At 38.2% G+C, this 18971-nt stretch overlaps 1 protein-coding gene across 3 annotated transcripts in view; it reads left to right on the plus strand.

The window, feature by feature from the left end:
- WDFY3 (WD repeat and FYVE domain containing 3) overlaps positions 1 to 18971 on the plus strand; it is a 197966-nt gene that overhangs the window by 86667 nt on the left and 92328 nt on the right. For all 3 annotated transcript variants that reach the window (XM_067297390.1, XM_067297391.1, XM_067297392.1), the window contains 5 exons: positions 2778 to 2944; positions 6565 to 7032; positions 8352 to 8450; positions 14682 to 14875; positions 17003 to 17460. In XM_067297390.1, the coding sequence (XP_067153491.1) occupies positions 2778 to 2944; positions 6565 to 7032; positions 8352 to 8450; positions 14682 to 14875; positions 17003 to 17460 (1386 nt within the window). The remainder of the gene's footprint in view (positions 1 to 2777; positions 2945 to 6564; positions 7033 to 8351; positions 8451 to 14681; positions 14876 to 17002; positions 17461 to 18971) is intronic.

Raw genomic sequence — 18971 nt, forward strand, 5'->3', positions numbered from 1 at the left:
CATTTTTGAAGTTTTGTTTCATTTCATTTTTCAGTGGTACTGCTGTATCACTAAGTGCTTCTGCTAAGAAAGTAAATGTTTTAAAACATTTGCTATTAAAAATTCAATAAGAATTCAGAAAAATGTATTTTGGATGCAACTAGTGGTGGGTGGGGTTTTTTTGCATTAATTATGATACTAATAAAAATCTTATGTGTAAATGTGTGTGCTACTTAGCATTGAAGAGGTTTTTTTGGATAAAAGCTCTGATACTGGCATACTGGAGAAAACTCTTCACGGTACTAGGATATGTGTGTGTGTGCACATGCACATACATATACAGAAAAACGTCTATATTTTTAGGAAGGATGCTACTAACTCACTAATACATCATAAAATGTTGTAATTAAAATTTCCACCCAAACAAAACTTTGAAGCATGATTCATGATTTTATTTTTTTTTAAATGTTCTCAGACAGAAATTTAGCATGTCTGCTGCTTTAAATCTATGCTCCATCTGTCTTGATTCTTTGGATTTGAAATTCTGAAGAAGCATGCATTGCTGTTCAAATATATATATATATATATATGTTTTCAAATCTAAAACCAAAAGGTGGAAGTGAACTCTATGGTTGTATAGCTTATCCAGGGTCTTGGGGTCAAAGATGCTTAGAAACAGGGCTGTAATGGCCATTAATGAGAAGTGTTAAGGTGGTTATCTCCATTTTTCAAGTCATTCATTTTTGGTACTGTTATGGCAATGTAGAGTCCTAGGTTTTGGCGCCCAAATAGTTGGGCTAAATTTTCCATTACATAATTTGTTACTGAGTGTCCAGGGTTTTCTCGTTTCTTTGTTTGAAATGGAGATCAAGCGTAGTTGTTGTACTTAAAATACTGAATTTAGGAATAATTTTACCTGGGATTATCTTCTGTGCCAAAATTGCTGAAACAGATGTTAAGGAATTCTTATTGTTCTTTTATTCTGAGTGGTGGTTTCGAGTATGAGTTACCTCGCTTTACCTCACATTAGTAAATGTGACATTGTTGTTTTCCGCAAATTGTCAGTCAGAGTTGGGGCAGAATTTGAGAGGAACACACTGTTGCTAGTTGTTTCACTTCCAGATATAAAACAGCTCCACACTGCTGGTTTTGATTTGCTGGTGATTTGGGTATTGCAGAGGAGATGGAAGATGCTTCAAAATGTGCCTGCTGTTTCAACAGCCATATCTCTTGCTGTTTCCCTTAAGTTTTATTTTTGACCTTCAAATCAGCATATTTCCAAAAAGCTGGCTTTTGGACAAGCCCACGTATTGATCAGTGACTGGCAATAGCGATGTTTTCTCTCTGGATACGTTTTGGCTCAAAACTACTGACAAGAGACTGTTTTTCAGATATATGGTACTGTTGTAAGGATTACCGTCCTATACGGATATGAAATGTGGACACTGGGAATAAAGTCACAGAGAGGCTTTGGAGCTGGTAATGCAGAATGGCATGCAAAGAAGGTGATTTATAAGAAATTGCAGGAGATCCGTGAAGAACAAAGCAGAGCATATATAATTTCAACTCGACGTGAAAGCGCAGGGCATATGGAGGATTAGTGGAATGGCAATAGAGAAGCTAAGTGCCTCTTTAATGGCTGTTTGAACGAGGTTCAACCGTATGTCTGGCTAAGAAGATGGAGGATGCAGAATGAGCTGTTTCTAAGGACTCTTACTGTGAATTATCAGCAAGAAGAAAAATACAGCTTACGTTGAATAAGAGAATAGGAAATTGTGATCCCTGGCTCTCTTCCTGAGATCTATGGAGACTGAGACTTAGTCAGGAATAAAACACATTTTAATTTTTGGATGAAATTAAGGCACGTTTATGGTCAGAAAACAATTGTATAAAAACCAGTACCACTTTTGATTGGTTTCTCTGCACTCTGCGTTAAGGAAATGGATGCGCTTTTGTGGATCTAGTTGCGCAGTTTGTGTTACCATCCCCAGCTGTTGCTTGCTCCTCTCCTTTCTTGTCCCCTCAGTTTTGGGTTACCAGCCACTGCCACTAAGTGATAATTCAGCTTGTGAGTACTTTGCTTAACAGTAAGGCACAACTGGTTTGCTTATGCTGTCTTCCCTAGCTTGGTGTCCTGAAACAGTGATAAGTGGACGAAAAGCTTTGAATTTGTAAGCAGTTGATTTGAATGGAGAATAATAATCTATGTTCTTCTGGTTTTTTTTTCCATTTTCTTTTCTGGGGAGGCTATCAAGGGAAATGAGGATTGTTCTGTATTTGAGTAGTCAGTTTTATGATTCGTTTTGCTTTCATTTTGCTAGCAATTTCCAGCGTCAGAATTGTGCGCCTCTAGGTGCTATGTTGATCCTACGATACCTTTTCATTAACATAGAGTATTAATTCTCAAACTAGCAGATGTAATCTGGCAAGTTAATTATGGATTTATTTAATGACAGACTATTTAGGCATTCTTCTATAAGATAGCTTCATGTTTTTAAGAGGAATTTTAAAGTGGTTTTAGTGAATATGCTGATTTTTAGCAAGCTGTTGAGTTCATGGCAAGATCTATTAGGTGAATTTTTTTATGGCAGATAAAATCATATGCTATCATAAATCAAATGTTTAACTGACTTACTGTTATGAATGTGAATGGAGAACATCTAAAATACTTCAAGTTCAGTGCGCTGTGGTTCACTTAATATGTATTCTCTAAATTAGCAGAGCAAAGTAAATGTCTAATTAAAGCGATTTGAGTTGAAATACACTTGTGCTAATATGACCTACTGTATTTTCTTTAGGTTAGAACAGGCAAAAGAGGCTGAATCTAAGGATGCTTTGAAGGACTTAGTTAATTTGATAACTTCCTTGACAACGTATGGTGTCAATGAATTAAAACCAGCTGGTGTTACCACTGGGGTACCTTTTCTACTACCTGGATTTGCAGTCCCACAGCCTGCAGGCAAAGGTGAGTGTACTTTCTCCTTGTTCCCTCTGCACCCTCCTCCCCCCCCACACCTCTTTTTCAATAAAAAACAACAGTCGGATTGAGGGAAGCTCTATACTACATGACGCTTTTGTAATGGAACGTACTTTCTTTTACTAAGATTACGTATTGAATACTTAGCTATATGGATCCCAAAGTTCGTTTTTCTTTGTGGTTGGTTCCAAAAGGAAAATGTGTACAACTTGCATCTTTGAGGACTTAGGGCTGAGTCGAACACCTCTCACTGCATTGCCGGTAGTTTCTACATGGATGTCTTAAGGTCAGCATCAGTATATCGAGATGCACTGATTTGATTTATGGTGTCTGAATCTGATCTTATTAAACTAGTGCAGAAGACTTATGTGCTTTTTTTTCTTCTTCCTTTTTTTTTTTTTTTAATCCACCTTTATTTTCTGTGAATTTTTGTCAGCTTAAGCAACTGTGTCTTCTGAGCTGAAATCTGTTGTTTCACGAACAGTCGGTGTTCAGAGTGGTGGATTTTGTGTGTGCTGCAAACTGTGCAAGTTACAATACAGAGAAGAGGTTGAGGAAGTCTGAGGAGGAAAGCCTTTTACAAAAATAATTTTATTTTTCACGTCTTTTGTGTACTCTTACAAGAGAATTGATTTTATGTACAAAATTTAATTACATTTTATATGTAAGCCAGGACTTTGGAATTTAACAGTGACTGTGGAGCTAGTTTGCTGTCTTGGCTTTTCATGGGTTTTAGTAACACTGGGGTTATTTATGAACTTTTTGTGGTAGTGAGAGTTACAGTCATAGTTTCATAGGCTGCTGGGTTTACTTTCATGCTGTTTCTCTTACATGTCTCGGTTCCTTGAACAATAGCTTCCTCCCTATGGTATTTAGAGAGTTCAGTGTTCATAGGAATTGTTTTTCCTTTTTTCCTTTGCACTAAGTAGGGAAAGAGGGTGATGGTCATACTCAGAGTTCATTTTCTTCATACTCTGGTAATAACGTATTATATTTTTTCTTAAGTCAATTAGCTTTGCTGATACAGTAGCATGAGAAAACCTATGTCTGTTGGAATATTCCAAAGACTTCTTATATTTAATTTTCTGGTATTGGTCGTGGCAGCTCTGAGTTCCTTTTACCTACTTTTTTGTTCTATTGACAAGTCATCTTTTTAAGGAGAACATATTAGCATGTTTTCTTAATTGATGCTACTCAAATCTTCACTTTTGGACTCTGAAGAGCTGGTTAAGATTTGGTTTCTCCAGGGGTCCTTATAATAATCAAAGATAATTTATTAATCTGCTTGATTGCCTGAAACAACTGTTTATACTTAATTAGAATATAAATAGTTGTCTCTGTCACTGCCTCTGTTCCCTGTCATGTTTAATGAGCTCTAAATCCACTTCTCAACATTTTTCATTTTAAAACAAGCATGCAAAATGACTGCTCTTAGGAACAAATTAATGTGACTTGTAACACCAATATCCTTTGAGTATGTGAAATTGTTGCATATTATCTTTGAAGGAAGTTTCTTGTAGAGAAATGCTGGAGTGGAAAGGAATGATGCTTGACACCGAGATAACTGTAATTTTCTTTTAAATCGGTCATCTTAGTTTATAGTAATTGAAGAAAGTATCATTCTACAGAGCGTATGTCACAAATCAGGATTCTTTGTTTATGAAGCATTTTAAAATCAGGTTAATTGTTTGCTTTTGGCTTGTTTGAAAATAGGACTTCACCATTCGAGCATCCTAGGTATTTTGTTTATAACATCTTACAAATGTTCGCTGTGTAAAAAAAAAAAAAAAAAATTATTGATTTTTATTGATTTTTTTTTTTTCCCCCCTCTCTCTCTTTTTAATGCTGAGCTCTGCAATAATTGCCATGCTATTGAAGCTGAAAACCAAGACTCCAGGCTATTAGGATGACTTCTTACTATATAATACTTGAAAGCATTGTGTGTAATGTAGTGGCTGAACCCCATGTTTTCGTGATTGTCCTCAGATTCTTTAATTGTTGTATATCTGGCAGAAGTGCACAGACCTTTCACGTAGCCCAAAATACTTTCATGTCATTGATTGCATTGTGCACCAAGTCCTGAAGCACCTATAACCTCACGTAGCTGATGAAAGTGTTGCTGCAGTTACATTTCATGTGACATGAATATTTTCTGGCCTTTCATAAGAACATTAGAGCAACATCTCGTCTGAAAGGACTTGAATGTGGAATGCTGCATTATAGGCGCTCCTTTTGCCACAGAGAATTGGAAGGATTGACGTGCTTTCTCTTCTTTTATGTCCTGATACCTACTCTGATGCTGTATAGTGGGTGATGGACATTGCTATTTGAACTCATTTCACCTTGAAGGAGAATGATCATTAGGTCCTTTATGTGAAAGAAACTTGCTCTCTCTGTGCGGGTTGTATTTTCAGCGTATCATTCAGTGTGTATCGTGGGATATGTCCGCTGTGCATTGCACTGTTTTTAGAAAGGTTACAAAAGTTAGCCTGGAGGCATCTTTCTAGTAGAATAAGAATAATATCTGTCCATTGAAAATTCCAAGGGCCACAGTGAATGTTCATAAATGACACATTTTTTGGCTAAATGACTAAGTTTTTATTGAACTTGAAGGTACTTATTAAAAGAAGTTTGGCTTAGCTTTTAGTGATGTGTGAGGTCTCTGTGTACTAACATTATGGCTACCTTATGCTTTACAGCTTTTTCCTTTTTTTTTTTTTTTTTTTTTTTTTTTTTTTTTTAATTTCCTAACTCTAAACATTACTGGACCCTACCAAAACTTTCTTATTCCCAGGCCTTATTCCCAGAGGCAACCCTCCTCCCCATGCTGTCTTTTGATACCAGTATGCTTGTTCACATAAATATTTTAAATCCAGAATCGAGCAAGAATAACTCCTCTGTGTAAGGAAGGCTACTGTTGGCCTTTCGCAGCCCTGTAGAGCTTCTCTACACTAAACTCTCTCCCTTCCATAGGTGATTTTCAAAGAGTGGAAGGAACAGGATAATTCAGAGCCTAAGCATGTTGTTTAGCTTTGAACTCAGCTGATGAGGCTTTTTCATTGCGTATCAGTCTGTTAAATGAGGGGAACCAGATGCATGTTATTCTAAACTTAGCCTGTCTTCTGTATTATAGAATACAGAGCACTCTACTATTGCTGCAATGTGTTTTATTATGAACTAGATAGATGACATAGTGTCTGGGGTTTTTTTGTCTTGTTTTGTTTTACTAGAACTGTAGCTTGTTGCATGTTTTTAAAAAATAGATCAGCTTAATTCTGATATTGGTGTCTTAACCTTCGCCAGCCCTTAGGCTGCTTTAAAGAAAGTATCCTTCATTTAGCTGCATGTGCAAACACTTGTTTTCAAAGATGAAAATGTCATATTAACAACATTAGATCATAGAACTTGCGGTATAATTGAGCATGCAAAGGTTTCTTTGAAAAGTCTGTTTTAATATAACATATGTTATTATAGGTAACATGTACTGTTATTTTATTCATGCTTATGAAAATGCATGAATCATTATTCATGAGTGTGCTCATTGTTTATGATTTTTAATAAATTTCCTCTTTTGTTTTTTCCTCCCATCTCTTTGTTCCGTGATTTAGGCCACAATGTGAGGAATATTCAAGCATTCTCCGTCCTCCAGAATGCGTTTTTGAAAGCAAAAACTAACTATCTAGCACAAATCATCCTTGATGCCATCACAAATATTTATATGGCGGACAATGCCAACTACTTCATTTTGGAATCACAGCACACTTTGTCTCAGTTTGCAGAGAAAATTTCTAAACTTCCAGAAGTGCAGACCAAATACTTTGAGATGCTGGAATTTGTTGTCTTCAGCTTAAATTACATACCCTGTAAAGAACTGATCAGTGTGAGCATTCTTTTAAAATCCAGCACCTCTTACCAGTGTAGCATCATTGCAATGAAGACACTTCTTAAATTCACTCGTCATGACTACATCTTTAAGGATGTCTTCAGGGAGGTGGGGCTTTTGGAGGTGATGGTAAATCTTCTTCATAAATATGCAGCCCTTTTGAAAGATCCCACTCAGGCGCTGAACGATCAAGGTACAGTGTCGTCTTCCATTTTACTAATATATGTCTTTTTTTGGCTGGGAGTGGCAGAGGCTAGTGCTTATGAGGAGGAACAAGAGAGTTTGCGTGTATGACTAAAGGGCTCAGTCCTGCCAGGGACTGCTGTGTGAGCTGAGATTTCCTGGGAATTCCTCTTTCTTTGTGCTGTGTAAGAAGCTTGAGGCAATCTTTAATGAAAGATGCTGTGTGAATGCAAAATAGTTAGGAGTTCATATTTTCCTTTTTAAATGATTTTTTTTGATGTATTGTTTTAAATATTTAAGTTATATAACAAAAGAGAAAGTAAAGGAATGATGCATAGTATCTATATTGCTATAGATAGACATATATTTATCACAGAAGGTACTTAGGTATTTCAGCGTGTTTAACCCCAGCTGTGAAAAGTGCCATTGAGTGCATACTTGTACTCTTAACAGGAGCATGTGTACACATACACACACATGTACCCACACACACACACACCCCTACCTGTTTTTATATTCTTTATTCAAAATGCAATATAATTAGTGTGTATCAGTGGTATCTGTTTTTTAATTGTAATCTTTGACCATTTCACCTGGATTGATCGTCTGAAGCTTTGTTAATGAGTGGTAGCAGTTGATTAGAGGCAGAAAGCTTCACTGGCAGCAACTCTACTGAAAAATGTATCTGTTTTCAAGCGCTTCTTCAGAAATGGACCCATCTGTCATCCGGTTAGAGTGCTACCTGGATACACATGCTCTTGTGCTGTGGCTTCCTTCTGTTAGTTGTTTAAAAAAAAAAAAAAAAAAAAAAGTCTTTTTTCCGGGGGCGTTATGCTATGGTGTTTGAAATACCACACACAGTGTTGGTTCATCTTCTATACCTGTTGAATTATCAATGCATTTAATGTAATTATTTGAATGTAGTTCTGTGCTTTTATTTGGAATTCCACTTTCAAATACTGAATATTACTTAGCAAGACAGATCCTGTTAGGCTTTAAAGATGGTGAGATATTGGGGCCTCAGGAAATAGGAACTGAAGATATGAAGTGATGCATGCAGCTGCCGTGTCAACCACTAAGCTCCCAGTACTCAAAAGCCTCTATGTTTAAATTTTGTTTTTGTAACTTAAGTTTTCGAAGGATCCATAGTTAAACTTTCCTGGGTGTGCATTTGTAGATAAAATCCTAATTTGCTTTGAAATTTGGGTATGCTGCATATTCTCTGGGGAAGCAAAGGGGAAATAAAAAGTGCTGGTGGAAAATATCAAGTATCATCTTACAAAAGGGTGATTTTTTACTATGTCTTGGGCTTCTGAAATTATTTTTTAGGGGATTCAAGAAACAGTTCATTTGAGGACCAAAAGCAGCTGGCTTTATTGGTTATGGAGACCTTGACAGTACTACTACAAGGATCAAACACAAATGCAGGTAAGTAAAGAGGCTGCTGGCAAAATAGATGTGAAAATGTAACTCTGAAGCACATGCCTGAAGGCAGAGTAGTCTTGATTAATTGCCTGAAGATAAAGGTAAATTTATCAAACACAACGAAGTGTTTCTTTTTCTCCTGCTAAGTTTTTCCAGAAGAGAATATAGATGGTTTAGACTATGGTGTATAAAATAAGAGTACAGCATAGTGTTTCTTTTTTTTTTGATTTGGATTTCTTTGCGAGGGTTTACTTAACCCCCTATCTCCACTTGCCAACACCACTATAGTAATTTGTAGTAGGGCGTGTAACGTTGGTTTTAATTTGAAAGATTTAAGCGCACAATCAGGTAAGTAATTTGTTGACATTGGCATGTCTATTTAAATCTGATAAAAATCCATGCGATGTTTAGTGAAAGACCGCCTTCCATTTTTAAAGGCAAATTCCCAGGCAGTGTGTACAAATTGGGCTCAGTTATGAGTGTCGGTTTTTAAAATCAGGCAGATCCGTGTTATGCTATATGTTGTTTTATTATCCAACACATCTTGACAATGAAATGAACAGTATGTGTATCTAATAGAAGTAAAAGCTATCTCTGAGAACTTTAAATAACAGATGGAGAGTGAGTGATACAACAGAAGCAATCCTTGAGGAACCAGAAGGCTTCTGGCCTTGAAGGCCATGAAACATCTTTATTCCAGCACTTTATTTCCCCTCCCCCCACCAATTCAGACTATTTTTTTTCTCTATTTTTGTTTTGTTTTTGTTTTCATTTTACTAGGAGAAATGAGAATCTGTGACAAATGCTTAAGAAAGCAATCCTGAAAATTGGCCAGCTAAGTTGGCAGCTCACTGTTTAAACATAGTTTCTGGTCTGATTGAGTAAAACTTATAACTCTTTTCTTTTTTTCTTTTTTTCTTTTTTTTTTCCCCCCCTCCCTTTTCCTGGGCAAATTATTTCTTGAAGTTTCCCCTCAGTGTTTAATAGCTGCTGGACTAATCAGAGTACTTTACTAAACAGACTTCTGTCATGGCCTCGGTTTTGTTGTTGTTCTTAAACTTTTCTCTCATGAAGTTCTTGCTTATCTAGGTAAGCTCATTTATACCTTATGTAGGTTTTACAAGTGCAAACAGATTTGAAAGCAATACAGTTGCTAATAAAAAGAACCAATCAGTTGATGAATACTTCCTGGGGTAAGGTGGTATTTTTAAAAGGTGTTGTCTTAAAACAGAAGACATGAAAAAAGTAAGAGGGAATCAGTAGTGAGTCGGTCTGAAAATTGGGTCCATCTTGAAGCTGAAATTCAGTCTGTGCCTTTCATATTTTGAGAGATTGTCCATGCCACTCTGAGCTTTCTGAAATGGTTTAATCTTCCTGCCTTTGGTAATTTGTGTGTTTTTAGTGTCTGTAGCTCCGCTGTGTTTCTTAAATCCAACTCCTTTGGGCAAGGTTCTCCTTGATATCATAGTGGCTCGCTAAAAATCCCCTTAGATTGATGCTTCTCTCTTTCTTAGCTCAAACGGGAACAGGGTGGTGTTTGTGAGTGCATCGCAGCTGATGCAAAGGGGGCGCTTTCCACCTGTAATCCACAGATTGGATTAGTTTTACGGGACTTGCAAAAGCAACCAAGCAAGCCTCCTGGTGATGGACTCTGGTTGCTGACAGATTCTGCAGCTCTGGTAGAAAGTTTCAAGGTCTACACATTAAGCCTATGTGAAAACCATTGTTCCAGGGTTAGAAGAAAGCACTGGGCAGCAGTGATCTCATTTAAGAACAAGCAAAAGGGAAATAGGTCGTAACTTCTCCTCGCTTTTCCTAGGGAAGGGTAGGGAGGGAGGTTGTTTTCATCTGAAACCTGTGGACTTTTTCTAGTGATAAAACAAAGAAGCAAGTTAAGCACACATCTGGGCTTATAAATGCATAGCATACAAGAACATATTGAAACTTACTAATTACAAAACCAAGATTTTGAAAAATATATCGCTTTCAAGCTAAGTTAGAGGCTAAACCAAAATTACAAACTGTTACTTATGACCTACAGGAGAAAAGAAGATCCTGTGATTTTTTTTTTTTTTTTTCTTTCTCCCCCCTTTTTAATACTATACTGTTTTGTGGGAGTGCCTGTATCCATTTAAAAGCTTGTTTCTCTGGCTTTTAATAAATCTAACTGCAGCCAGTGCTGTCTCTTTGTCCTGTGGGTAGAATGTAGTAACAATTCTTTATTTGCTTTTATAGGGGAGAACACTTCACACCTGCACCAAGTTCAAACTGACAGAATTCTGTTGGGCGCACAAATGTTGTTGACGGTTGCCTACAAATTACTTTTTCTGACTGAAACAAGTTTTTTGCAGGGGGTGGAACAGGAGCTGCAGGATTGATCAAAAACTGATTTTTCTATTAGAACTAATGCCAGGAAAATTGTCAGAAATTTTGTTTGAAATTGAAAAGGAAGACTCAAAGCATGGTCTATCTGTGGCAAATTATATTTGTGCGTGTATTTTTTCCCTGTACATTGTTTTTTGCTTTCCTGATCCTGGAAAAATGTATGCGTGTTCTTTAGGAGTGAGAAGGCCTGTTGGCATGCTTTAGAGTGAGCTGGATCTTGCCTGATAAGATAATATGTATGCAATTACCTGCACAGGGCCAGGATAAGCATTGCTTTAAAACTCTGATAAAGGAAAAATTGTATACAAGGACAGTGTCAGTTGGGATGATCAAGAACCATCAAGATTTTGCCTTTTTTTTTTTTTAATTGTGCATTTTCTTTTAAAGCCATTGAAAGAGTTAATCAACACCTTGCGCAGGACAGAGGCAGCCCGGATGGGACAGGAGTGAGAAGAGGGGGGATCCCTGTCTCCTGCTCCTTCCGTGGCAGTCCCAGGCTGAGTGCAGGTGGGTCTCCCTGGTGGGCAGAGCTGGCAGCCCCAGGTCAGTGCTCCAGCGCCCGCCTGAAGGCCAGCTCCCAGCACAGCCCCAGTGTGGCTCTGCTACAGTCTCGGGGCTTCAGCGCAGAGCTGGATCTGGCACAGGCGGAGGAGGGAGTCTTAGCCCTGGCATTAGCTCCCATTTGTTCCCACTGGAGTCATTCATGTTCTTATTTCAGTGTCTCGAGTGGTACTAGTGATGCAATTAAAGAGCAAGAGATGAGGTTTTAACGGGAACTCTAAAGCCTCCCTACCATTTTCTTCCATCTGCTGTCCCACTTGTGTGTTATTTTCTATTTACAGAAACAGCATATGATGTTGCAGCAAAGTGACAAGAGTGCAGTTTCCATAACTCTGTTTTAGCTCTTATTTTCAGATTAGTAGGTCATTGAAAAGGAGGACGCTTTCAAAAGAATGCCATCAAAAGCAAGGTAGAAAGCTATAAGCGAGATTTTCAAGATCATGAAATGCAGTAAAGGGTGTCTGTTGTCAGTGTGAAAAGGGTTAGTAGAAGAAAATTCCTGCACCCGCTGGACTCTCAGAACCAGGTGGAATACGTGCTACCAACACCTCTGGTTGGGTTGGTGGTAAGGGATTACAGCATTACTAGTTCTGAAGGACTCTACCAAAAATTACATTTGGGAATAGGGGTTGGAATTCAGAGTAGGCCTGTGACTGCATCTTAGCGCGCTCTGGAGGAAAGAAAATATTATCCAGCTGTATTTATAAGTTCAGAATTAGTTACTGCTGTTGAGGAATCTCAGTAACGCTGCTTTAGAAAGGGTATGATGCCATCGAGCCTGGTGCCACGTGCTGAGGCTGGATTATCTATGCGTAGGCCATCCTGAGCAGGTATTTGATCAAGCTAAACTTTCCAGGAAGGATTTTATATAGTGTTCTTATCTTAATAGTTCTAATGTTTTAGCACTTGTCAGACTTTTTCCTCATATACAACAGGTATTCTTCGCTGTGAGTTAAGCTTACATCGTCTTGACTTTTATCCCATTCCCAGTGGTTTTGTAGAACAACGGCAGGTCACTGTTATCTTTAAAGCAGCCATGTGTATATCAGATGACTTTTATCCTCCTCTCTTGTGTCTCAGGTGCTACGTGCACTTTTGTTAATATGCTGTGGGTGCTACATTGGTGTCCCCCCCCCCCCATGTGCAGTATTTATACATAGTTGCCTCATATTCAGTTTCTGATCCGCTAAAACTTCCAGTGTTGTCTGTACCATTTTACCGTTCCACGCATTTTCAGGTGCTTGGCCCCCAGTTCTGTTGCACTTCAACTTGTGTCCTCAGACCACTTTTCAAAATCACTTTTAAGCTCTGTCCACTGAACATTTACAACCTCTGCCAGCTTGGTGTTGTCTGCGTACTTGATAAATACGTTCTCTGTTCCGTCAGCAAAGGCAATATTCACTGCACTGGAGATAAACCCCAGTGGCACATCCTCTGTCAAATCGGAAAGGCATTTCGGTGAATCAGGCATTATTCTGCGTTGATTTTTCAATTAGTTATGCATTTAGTCCATTGTGGTTGCATTTACACTATTTTGTGGGTCGCTTATGAGAATGGTATGGATAATACTGCCAGAAGCTTTACTGAAGTTGAGATACGTTTCATATGCTGCTTCCCCTTTATCCGCCAAGCTAGTTTTCCTGTCAAAGGAGAGGAAAAAAAACAGTAGATTTAGTAGGTGAATCTTTAGTAGATGACAAATGAAGAAGCAAGTAAATTACTCTGAAATGAGGAAGTTTAGAGAGAAATTAGCATAGATTACAGGTGAATTATGAGTCCATTAATCTCTTCCACATTTATTGCTCTGTTGTGGTTTTCCATGTAAGAAAAGGCAGAATTAGCAAAGATTGTGGCTTTTCAGTCACAGAAGTGACGTAGTCGCCCTCGTCTTGAGTTCAACTCTGAGTCTGTGCCAGAGAAATAAGAGGGCAGCCTAAAACGCTTCAGAATTTAGGTTACACCAAAAGCTTTGGTTCTGAGGATTCTCGTTTATCCTCCTGTGGAGCTTGAAGGCCTGGTTTTGATCACCAGCTCAACCTTCGGGAGTATGATAGAGCTGCGCAGGAAGATTTAAGAAGCCATTTCTCAAAGTGGTTGTGGTTGCTATTTGGGCAGCATGGTTGGGGTGGGAGCCCAGTGGCACTGTATCCAGAAGCCAGCAGGGGTTTTAGGTCATTACTGATAGGCACAAATAGACATTATGTTGCCTTGCAGTACTTTATCCCACACTCAAAGCTTTGTTTCTCATCTTAAGACAGTATGTCTGATAAGGTTTTCCGAATTTTTTGCATAAATGGTAACAGAATTTCAGACAGGAAATTCAGGTGTCCAGACCCAGACAGGTTCACGGGATAGTCAAGAATCTAGACTGAGAGTGGGAGAACTGTAAAATATTACCTCACTGTCAGTGAAGCCAATAGACCTGATCCTGAGACATTGCGCTTTCCCTGTAAAGGACAAGTGGGTGACAAACCTAACGGTCTCAGGGTTCGTGGCCTCTCCTTTCACCACATCTGTGTCCATATCTTATCCAGGGAACGTAAGAGAAAGCAGGAGGCAGAGTATTGGAAACACTCTAGGTGTCGATACCGTACTGAGTATGCTTTACATATTCCACTTAATAAAACACAAACTGGAATAATAGTATGTTTTTTAGAATTAATGTTAAATTAATATTGCATTCTATTGAGCATCCAATAAGCTTGAGAACACATATTTACTTAAGCTTTTTCTCTACAAATGACATAATACCATGGTGGGTTGCTAGAGTAAAACTTTTGCAGTATCTTCCAACAGGTGTAAATAGATGCAGTCACTTCTCAATCAATGCTCCTAGTTTGCTCTTCTTATCCAGAAGCATAGTTATATTTTGGCAATGAACAAAATTGAAGGCAAGCACAGTCCTTACCCAAACCAGCTGATAGGCTCCACTAAAGATACAGTTTTCGCTGTGTTTTCTTTGTTTCATTCCATGATTCCTGGAACTCTTCATGAAAGAAGTTAATAACTATTGTTGGAGTAGCAGAATTATTGAAGACATTCTTAGAACTGACCTATATCCCTGTACTCAACACCTTTAATGAAAAATATTATAAGAAGAGTATCATTAAAGTTCTGTTCTGTTTGTGGTGAGAGAGGGGAAAAAAGTCATAAACATCTCTACGGCAAAAACTGTCATTCAATCTGTAGAAGTGGAAATAGAAGCATTTCGTGTTCTATTTGTTATTATTTGTTACTGATTGTGTTCATATTCCTTATGTTCTTGACGTCTTCTTCCCCCCCGCACAGGTATTTTCAGGGAGTTTGGTGGCGCGAGATGTGTGCACAACATAGTGAAGTATCCGCAATGCCGACAGCATGCACTGATGATCATCCAGCAGCTGGTGTTATCGCCTAGTGGAGAAGATGATATGGGCACTTTGTTAGGGCTGATGCACTCGGCTCCACCTACAGAACTGCAGCTGAAGACGGACATCTTAAGGGTAAATGAAGTACCGCGTAGGACTCTTGCTCTTACGATGCACTGTAAATAGGATTTGATTGGATATATAGCTACTGGATATAGATTGCCCATAGAGCTGAAGTGAGTAAATTAGATGTTCCTTTCTTTCTTTCCTACACGGTAATTTTCAGAATCACAGATGTGACCACCAGTGAGTGAGTTGGTTACTTTTGGCATCGCCATTTGTAATCATCACTAGCAGATGAGAAATGAGGGCCTGCAGTTGTTATGATAGTCTTCCCTGGCAGGGTATCAGACAGTTAAAAATATTGAAAATACACAGAAAAGCAAGCACTTAACACACAAGTGTATTTTCAGTGCCTAGCTTGAATTTTCCTGTGGCAGACCACCATTTTTTTTAGTTATAAATATTTAATTTGTTAACATAAATGTAAATAATAGTGACCATGGAAGATCAGTCCAAAGCTGAGGAGGGCTGTGAGTAGAGGAGGAAAAGAGAAGAGCGTCAGCTGTTCTGTATTACTAGTTTCTTTGGTTGCTAATTTAGGACCACAATTTCTTCTCAGAATAGCTAATGTTATTTTTTTAATGGATATAATACTGTTCTTTTAGGGTAGAAAAGAAGCTGAGGCAAGCCGTAATAGATAAAAATGAATCTTACTGGAAAGAACTCAGAGGCATCTAGGTTCATCCCTATTAAAAGGAACTGTAATATTTCTCTTGTAGAAGAGCAGTCTTATGTCATTCAAAAAGAGGAAAAGGAAAGCTAGTAATTCATTCTACATACTTTTGTCAAGGTTTTCAGTAATTTTTAAAGGGGAAAGAAGGACATTGCAGTTCCCTCATGGATTTAAGGTATTAAGTCAGGGTTCCTGTCCTCTTCATCTAACCTGTTGTATTTGCCTTCTACCTGTGCTGTTTTCGGAAGTTTTGGATATGGCGCTGACAGCCCAGAGTGCTGGCGGTATGTCCCTTGTGTTTTATCCAGGTTTGCCAGCAAATGAAATAACTGTCCTCAAAGGAAGGGATCAGTCTGGCCATTTTATTACCTGTCTTCTAAATGAGTACTTAAAGCCTGATTTCAAAGAAATGAAATTTCTGTTATGAAAATTTTTTTTCCCCCTGTTTTTAAGCCCATTCTTTTTCTGAATCAATAATTTTTTTTCTGTTGTTTGTGACACTTCACACAGAAGAAAAAATTCTTCTGTATTCTATATTCACACTTGGGTCAAAATTCCCATAACAGCTGTTTTTTTTGATTGGCTGGATGTTGGATTGTTCCCCCCTGCCCCCGCAGGAATTCAGAAAAAATTAGACTATTATTCTCTACTACCTAGATTCTTGTTATTTCCGCTGTTTACACTATGACTTTGTTTGTTACACAAGTAACATTTTCTCCATATTTGTTTTGCTGTCTCAGGTTTATTTTTTAAACAACAAATCTTTTAAATTCATGTTTCATTCAGTTTTTCATTGTCATTTCAAAGTAGAGGTTTATTAACTTCATTATAGAGAAAGGTAAAATGAAGCTTTTGGGGGTTGGGGGAGGGCTAGGTTTTGGGGGGTCGTTTGTATCGCCATATTATGTTTGAGTGATGCTGTGGCTTGCTGACCGGTAGCAGCTTGTCAGCTGCTAATGCGCACTAGATTACTGAGACCTATGTTAGGATGCTGCAAGGTTTTAAGTGTTGAGATTTCTCGTTGCCACAGGCAGTCACTTGCCCAATCTGAATTTGAATTGTTTATGAAGTAGGACGGCAGAGCTGATTCCTCTTGAATCCCTGTATTCTGCACCTTATCATTAAGAGAATGACTTGGGGACGTTGAGTGCCGGTGTAGACTTTGTCAAGGTTTTCTGTTGGCAGCTCGTTCATCAACTTAATTTCTCATCTCTTAATTACAGATATTGCTTCTGCCCCAGCACCCTTTGTCTTTTCATTTTGTTAGCTCTTGAGGACGTGGACTCTTACGGTCCTGATATGCTGATCTTTGGAGACTTCAGGCATTACCAAATTCTGACAAATGTCAATAATAATTTTGCTAGCATAGCAAACGCAGTTCATATCTTTTTCAAGGTATTAGTAATGCTGCTGGGTTTTTCTTTTCTTCTTTCTTTTTTGTTTGTTTTTTTTTTTTTTGTCCATAGGCCCTACTCTCAGTGCTAAGAGAAAGTCACCGCACAAGAACTGTTTTTAGAAAAGTTGGTGGATTTGTGTATGTCACATCTTTACTCGTTGCTATGGAAAGATCCTTGTGCTCACCACCTAAGAATGGCTGGGAGAAAGTAAACCAGAATCAAGTGTTTGAACTGCTTCACACTGTGTTCTGCACATTGACTGCAGCAATGCGCTATGAGCCAGCCAACTCTCATTTCTTCAAAACAGAGATCCAGTATGAAAAGCTGGCAGATGCCGTTCGATTGCTTGGCTGCTTCTCAGACTCAAGAAAAATAAGTCCCTTGAATGTCTTCCCTTCAAATACACAGCTATTTCAAAGGCTATTGGAGGATGACCTAATATCCCTGGATTCAGTGTCACCCACGCTACGACACTGCAGCAAACTTTTTATTTACCTCTACAAAGTAGCGACAGATTCTTTTGACAGGTATGGGTCTTTTTTTTTTTTCCTTATGTTCCCCAAAATAGCTTCCTTGAAATATGTTCACTGCAAGCTTTAGTATTTCCATCTTAATCTAGTTCTTTGTTCCTTCATGTCACCAAGAGGAATAAGATGTCTACATCTGACCAAATGCTGACTTAGCGTAGTGGTGGTTTCAAGGATATGCAATATTCCCTCTGTTCAATGTTTTCATCGTGACAACAATTAAGATAGAGATGGCCGTTTATAATTATATTTGATATGATTAAACAACCTGTTGGTTGAGAGTCTGCCTGTCTACTTGCTTTATCCTACAGAACTATGAGGTCTTTGTGCATCTTTTAAGTCAAATGAAAAAATGGTTGTTGAGCATCACACCATAATTTTTGGTTTTCTTCAATAGGGAATTCTAAGACAAGTCATTAGATAATGTCACAGCAAACTGATTTTTTGTTTTTTTTAGATGGATAGACATGTTCTTTAAAGTTCCAATTAGCTTGTAAAATTAAAAGAAGTCTTTCATTTTGTTAAAAATTACAGCAAAACATATTGAAGTATGTGCTTAAGTTTTGCTTGTTTGAAGGCAGTTCTCAGCTATATTTTCATGTACAAGGAAATAATACAAAGACTAAGGTGCATATTTTGGGGCCTTGGAGCTTTTGCACCCCAGCTATTTAATGCATGTGGTCTTATTTTCAAAGACGGGACACCTAGTTAGAACCAAACAAAGGACAGGATTTTCAAAATGTTGAAGGTGTGGTAGCATGTCTTGAGATATTAATAGACTTGCAAGTTGGCCAGACTTCCGTAAATTAGATGACAGGGAAAAATAACTAATTTTGTTTTCATTTATGAAAATTTTGCATGCCAAGCAGAAAATATTTATGCTTTTCTCTTGTAAAAAATAACAAACAAATTGATTTACTTAATCTCATTGAAAAATATCATTGGCCTTCAGATGGAGGGAGGGAAAAATGTATTAAGAATATGTTGCACGTACTGTAAAAGTTAAACCATCATAGTAGCTAGCAGTAGAGTATGAGGAAGCACGAATGGGGTAAGTAAATGTCCTAGCGTTCTTGCGTAAGCCTTTTTTGCTTTCATCTTTAGTGACTGTGTTCTCCCTTCTTTCTTAAATCTTCTGTTCATCAGTCTTTGTGAAGTTTACATTGCTTTTATTTCTAATCCGTGTTGGTCAGACTGATTTGCTCAGACTTTAATTTCTCTTCTTGATTTCTGCTGTTTAACGCTGGAACAGTGACTCCATTTCGCTGCCCTGCTCATTAGCGCTAAAGCTCTGCTGAGCAATGAGCAAGCGCTGCAGAGCCATGCCGTAAACCGAGCGTCCGCTTTGCATGTCCCTGTGTTTACCCAGGGCACGTTGCTCCATAGTGCTCTTTGTCATCTGTGCTGTTTCTGAAGGATGGATCCTATAAAAGATTTCTCGGTGGCGGTTTTTGTAAAACTAACAAGCTTCTGGCCTCTGGTTTCTTCTCTAACCTCTCTGTCCCACCCCT

Source organism: Apteryx mantelli, chromosome 5 (genome assembly GCF_036417845.1).
Source record: "Apteryx mantelli isolate bAptMan1 chromosome 5, bAptMan1.hap1, whole genome shotgun sequence".
Lineage (NCBI taxonomy): Eukaryota > Metazoa > Chordata > Aves > Apterygiformes > Apterygidae > Apteryx > Apteryx mantelli.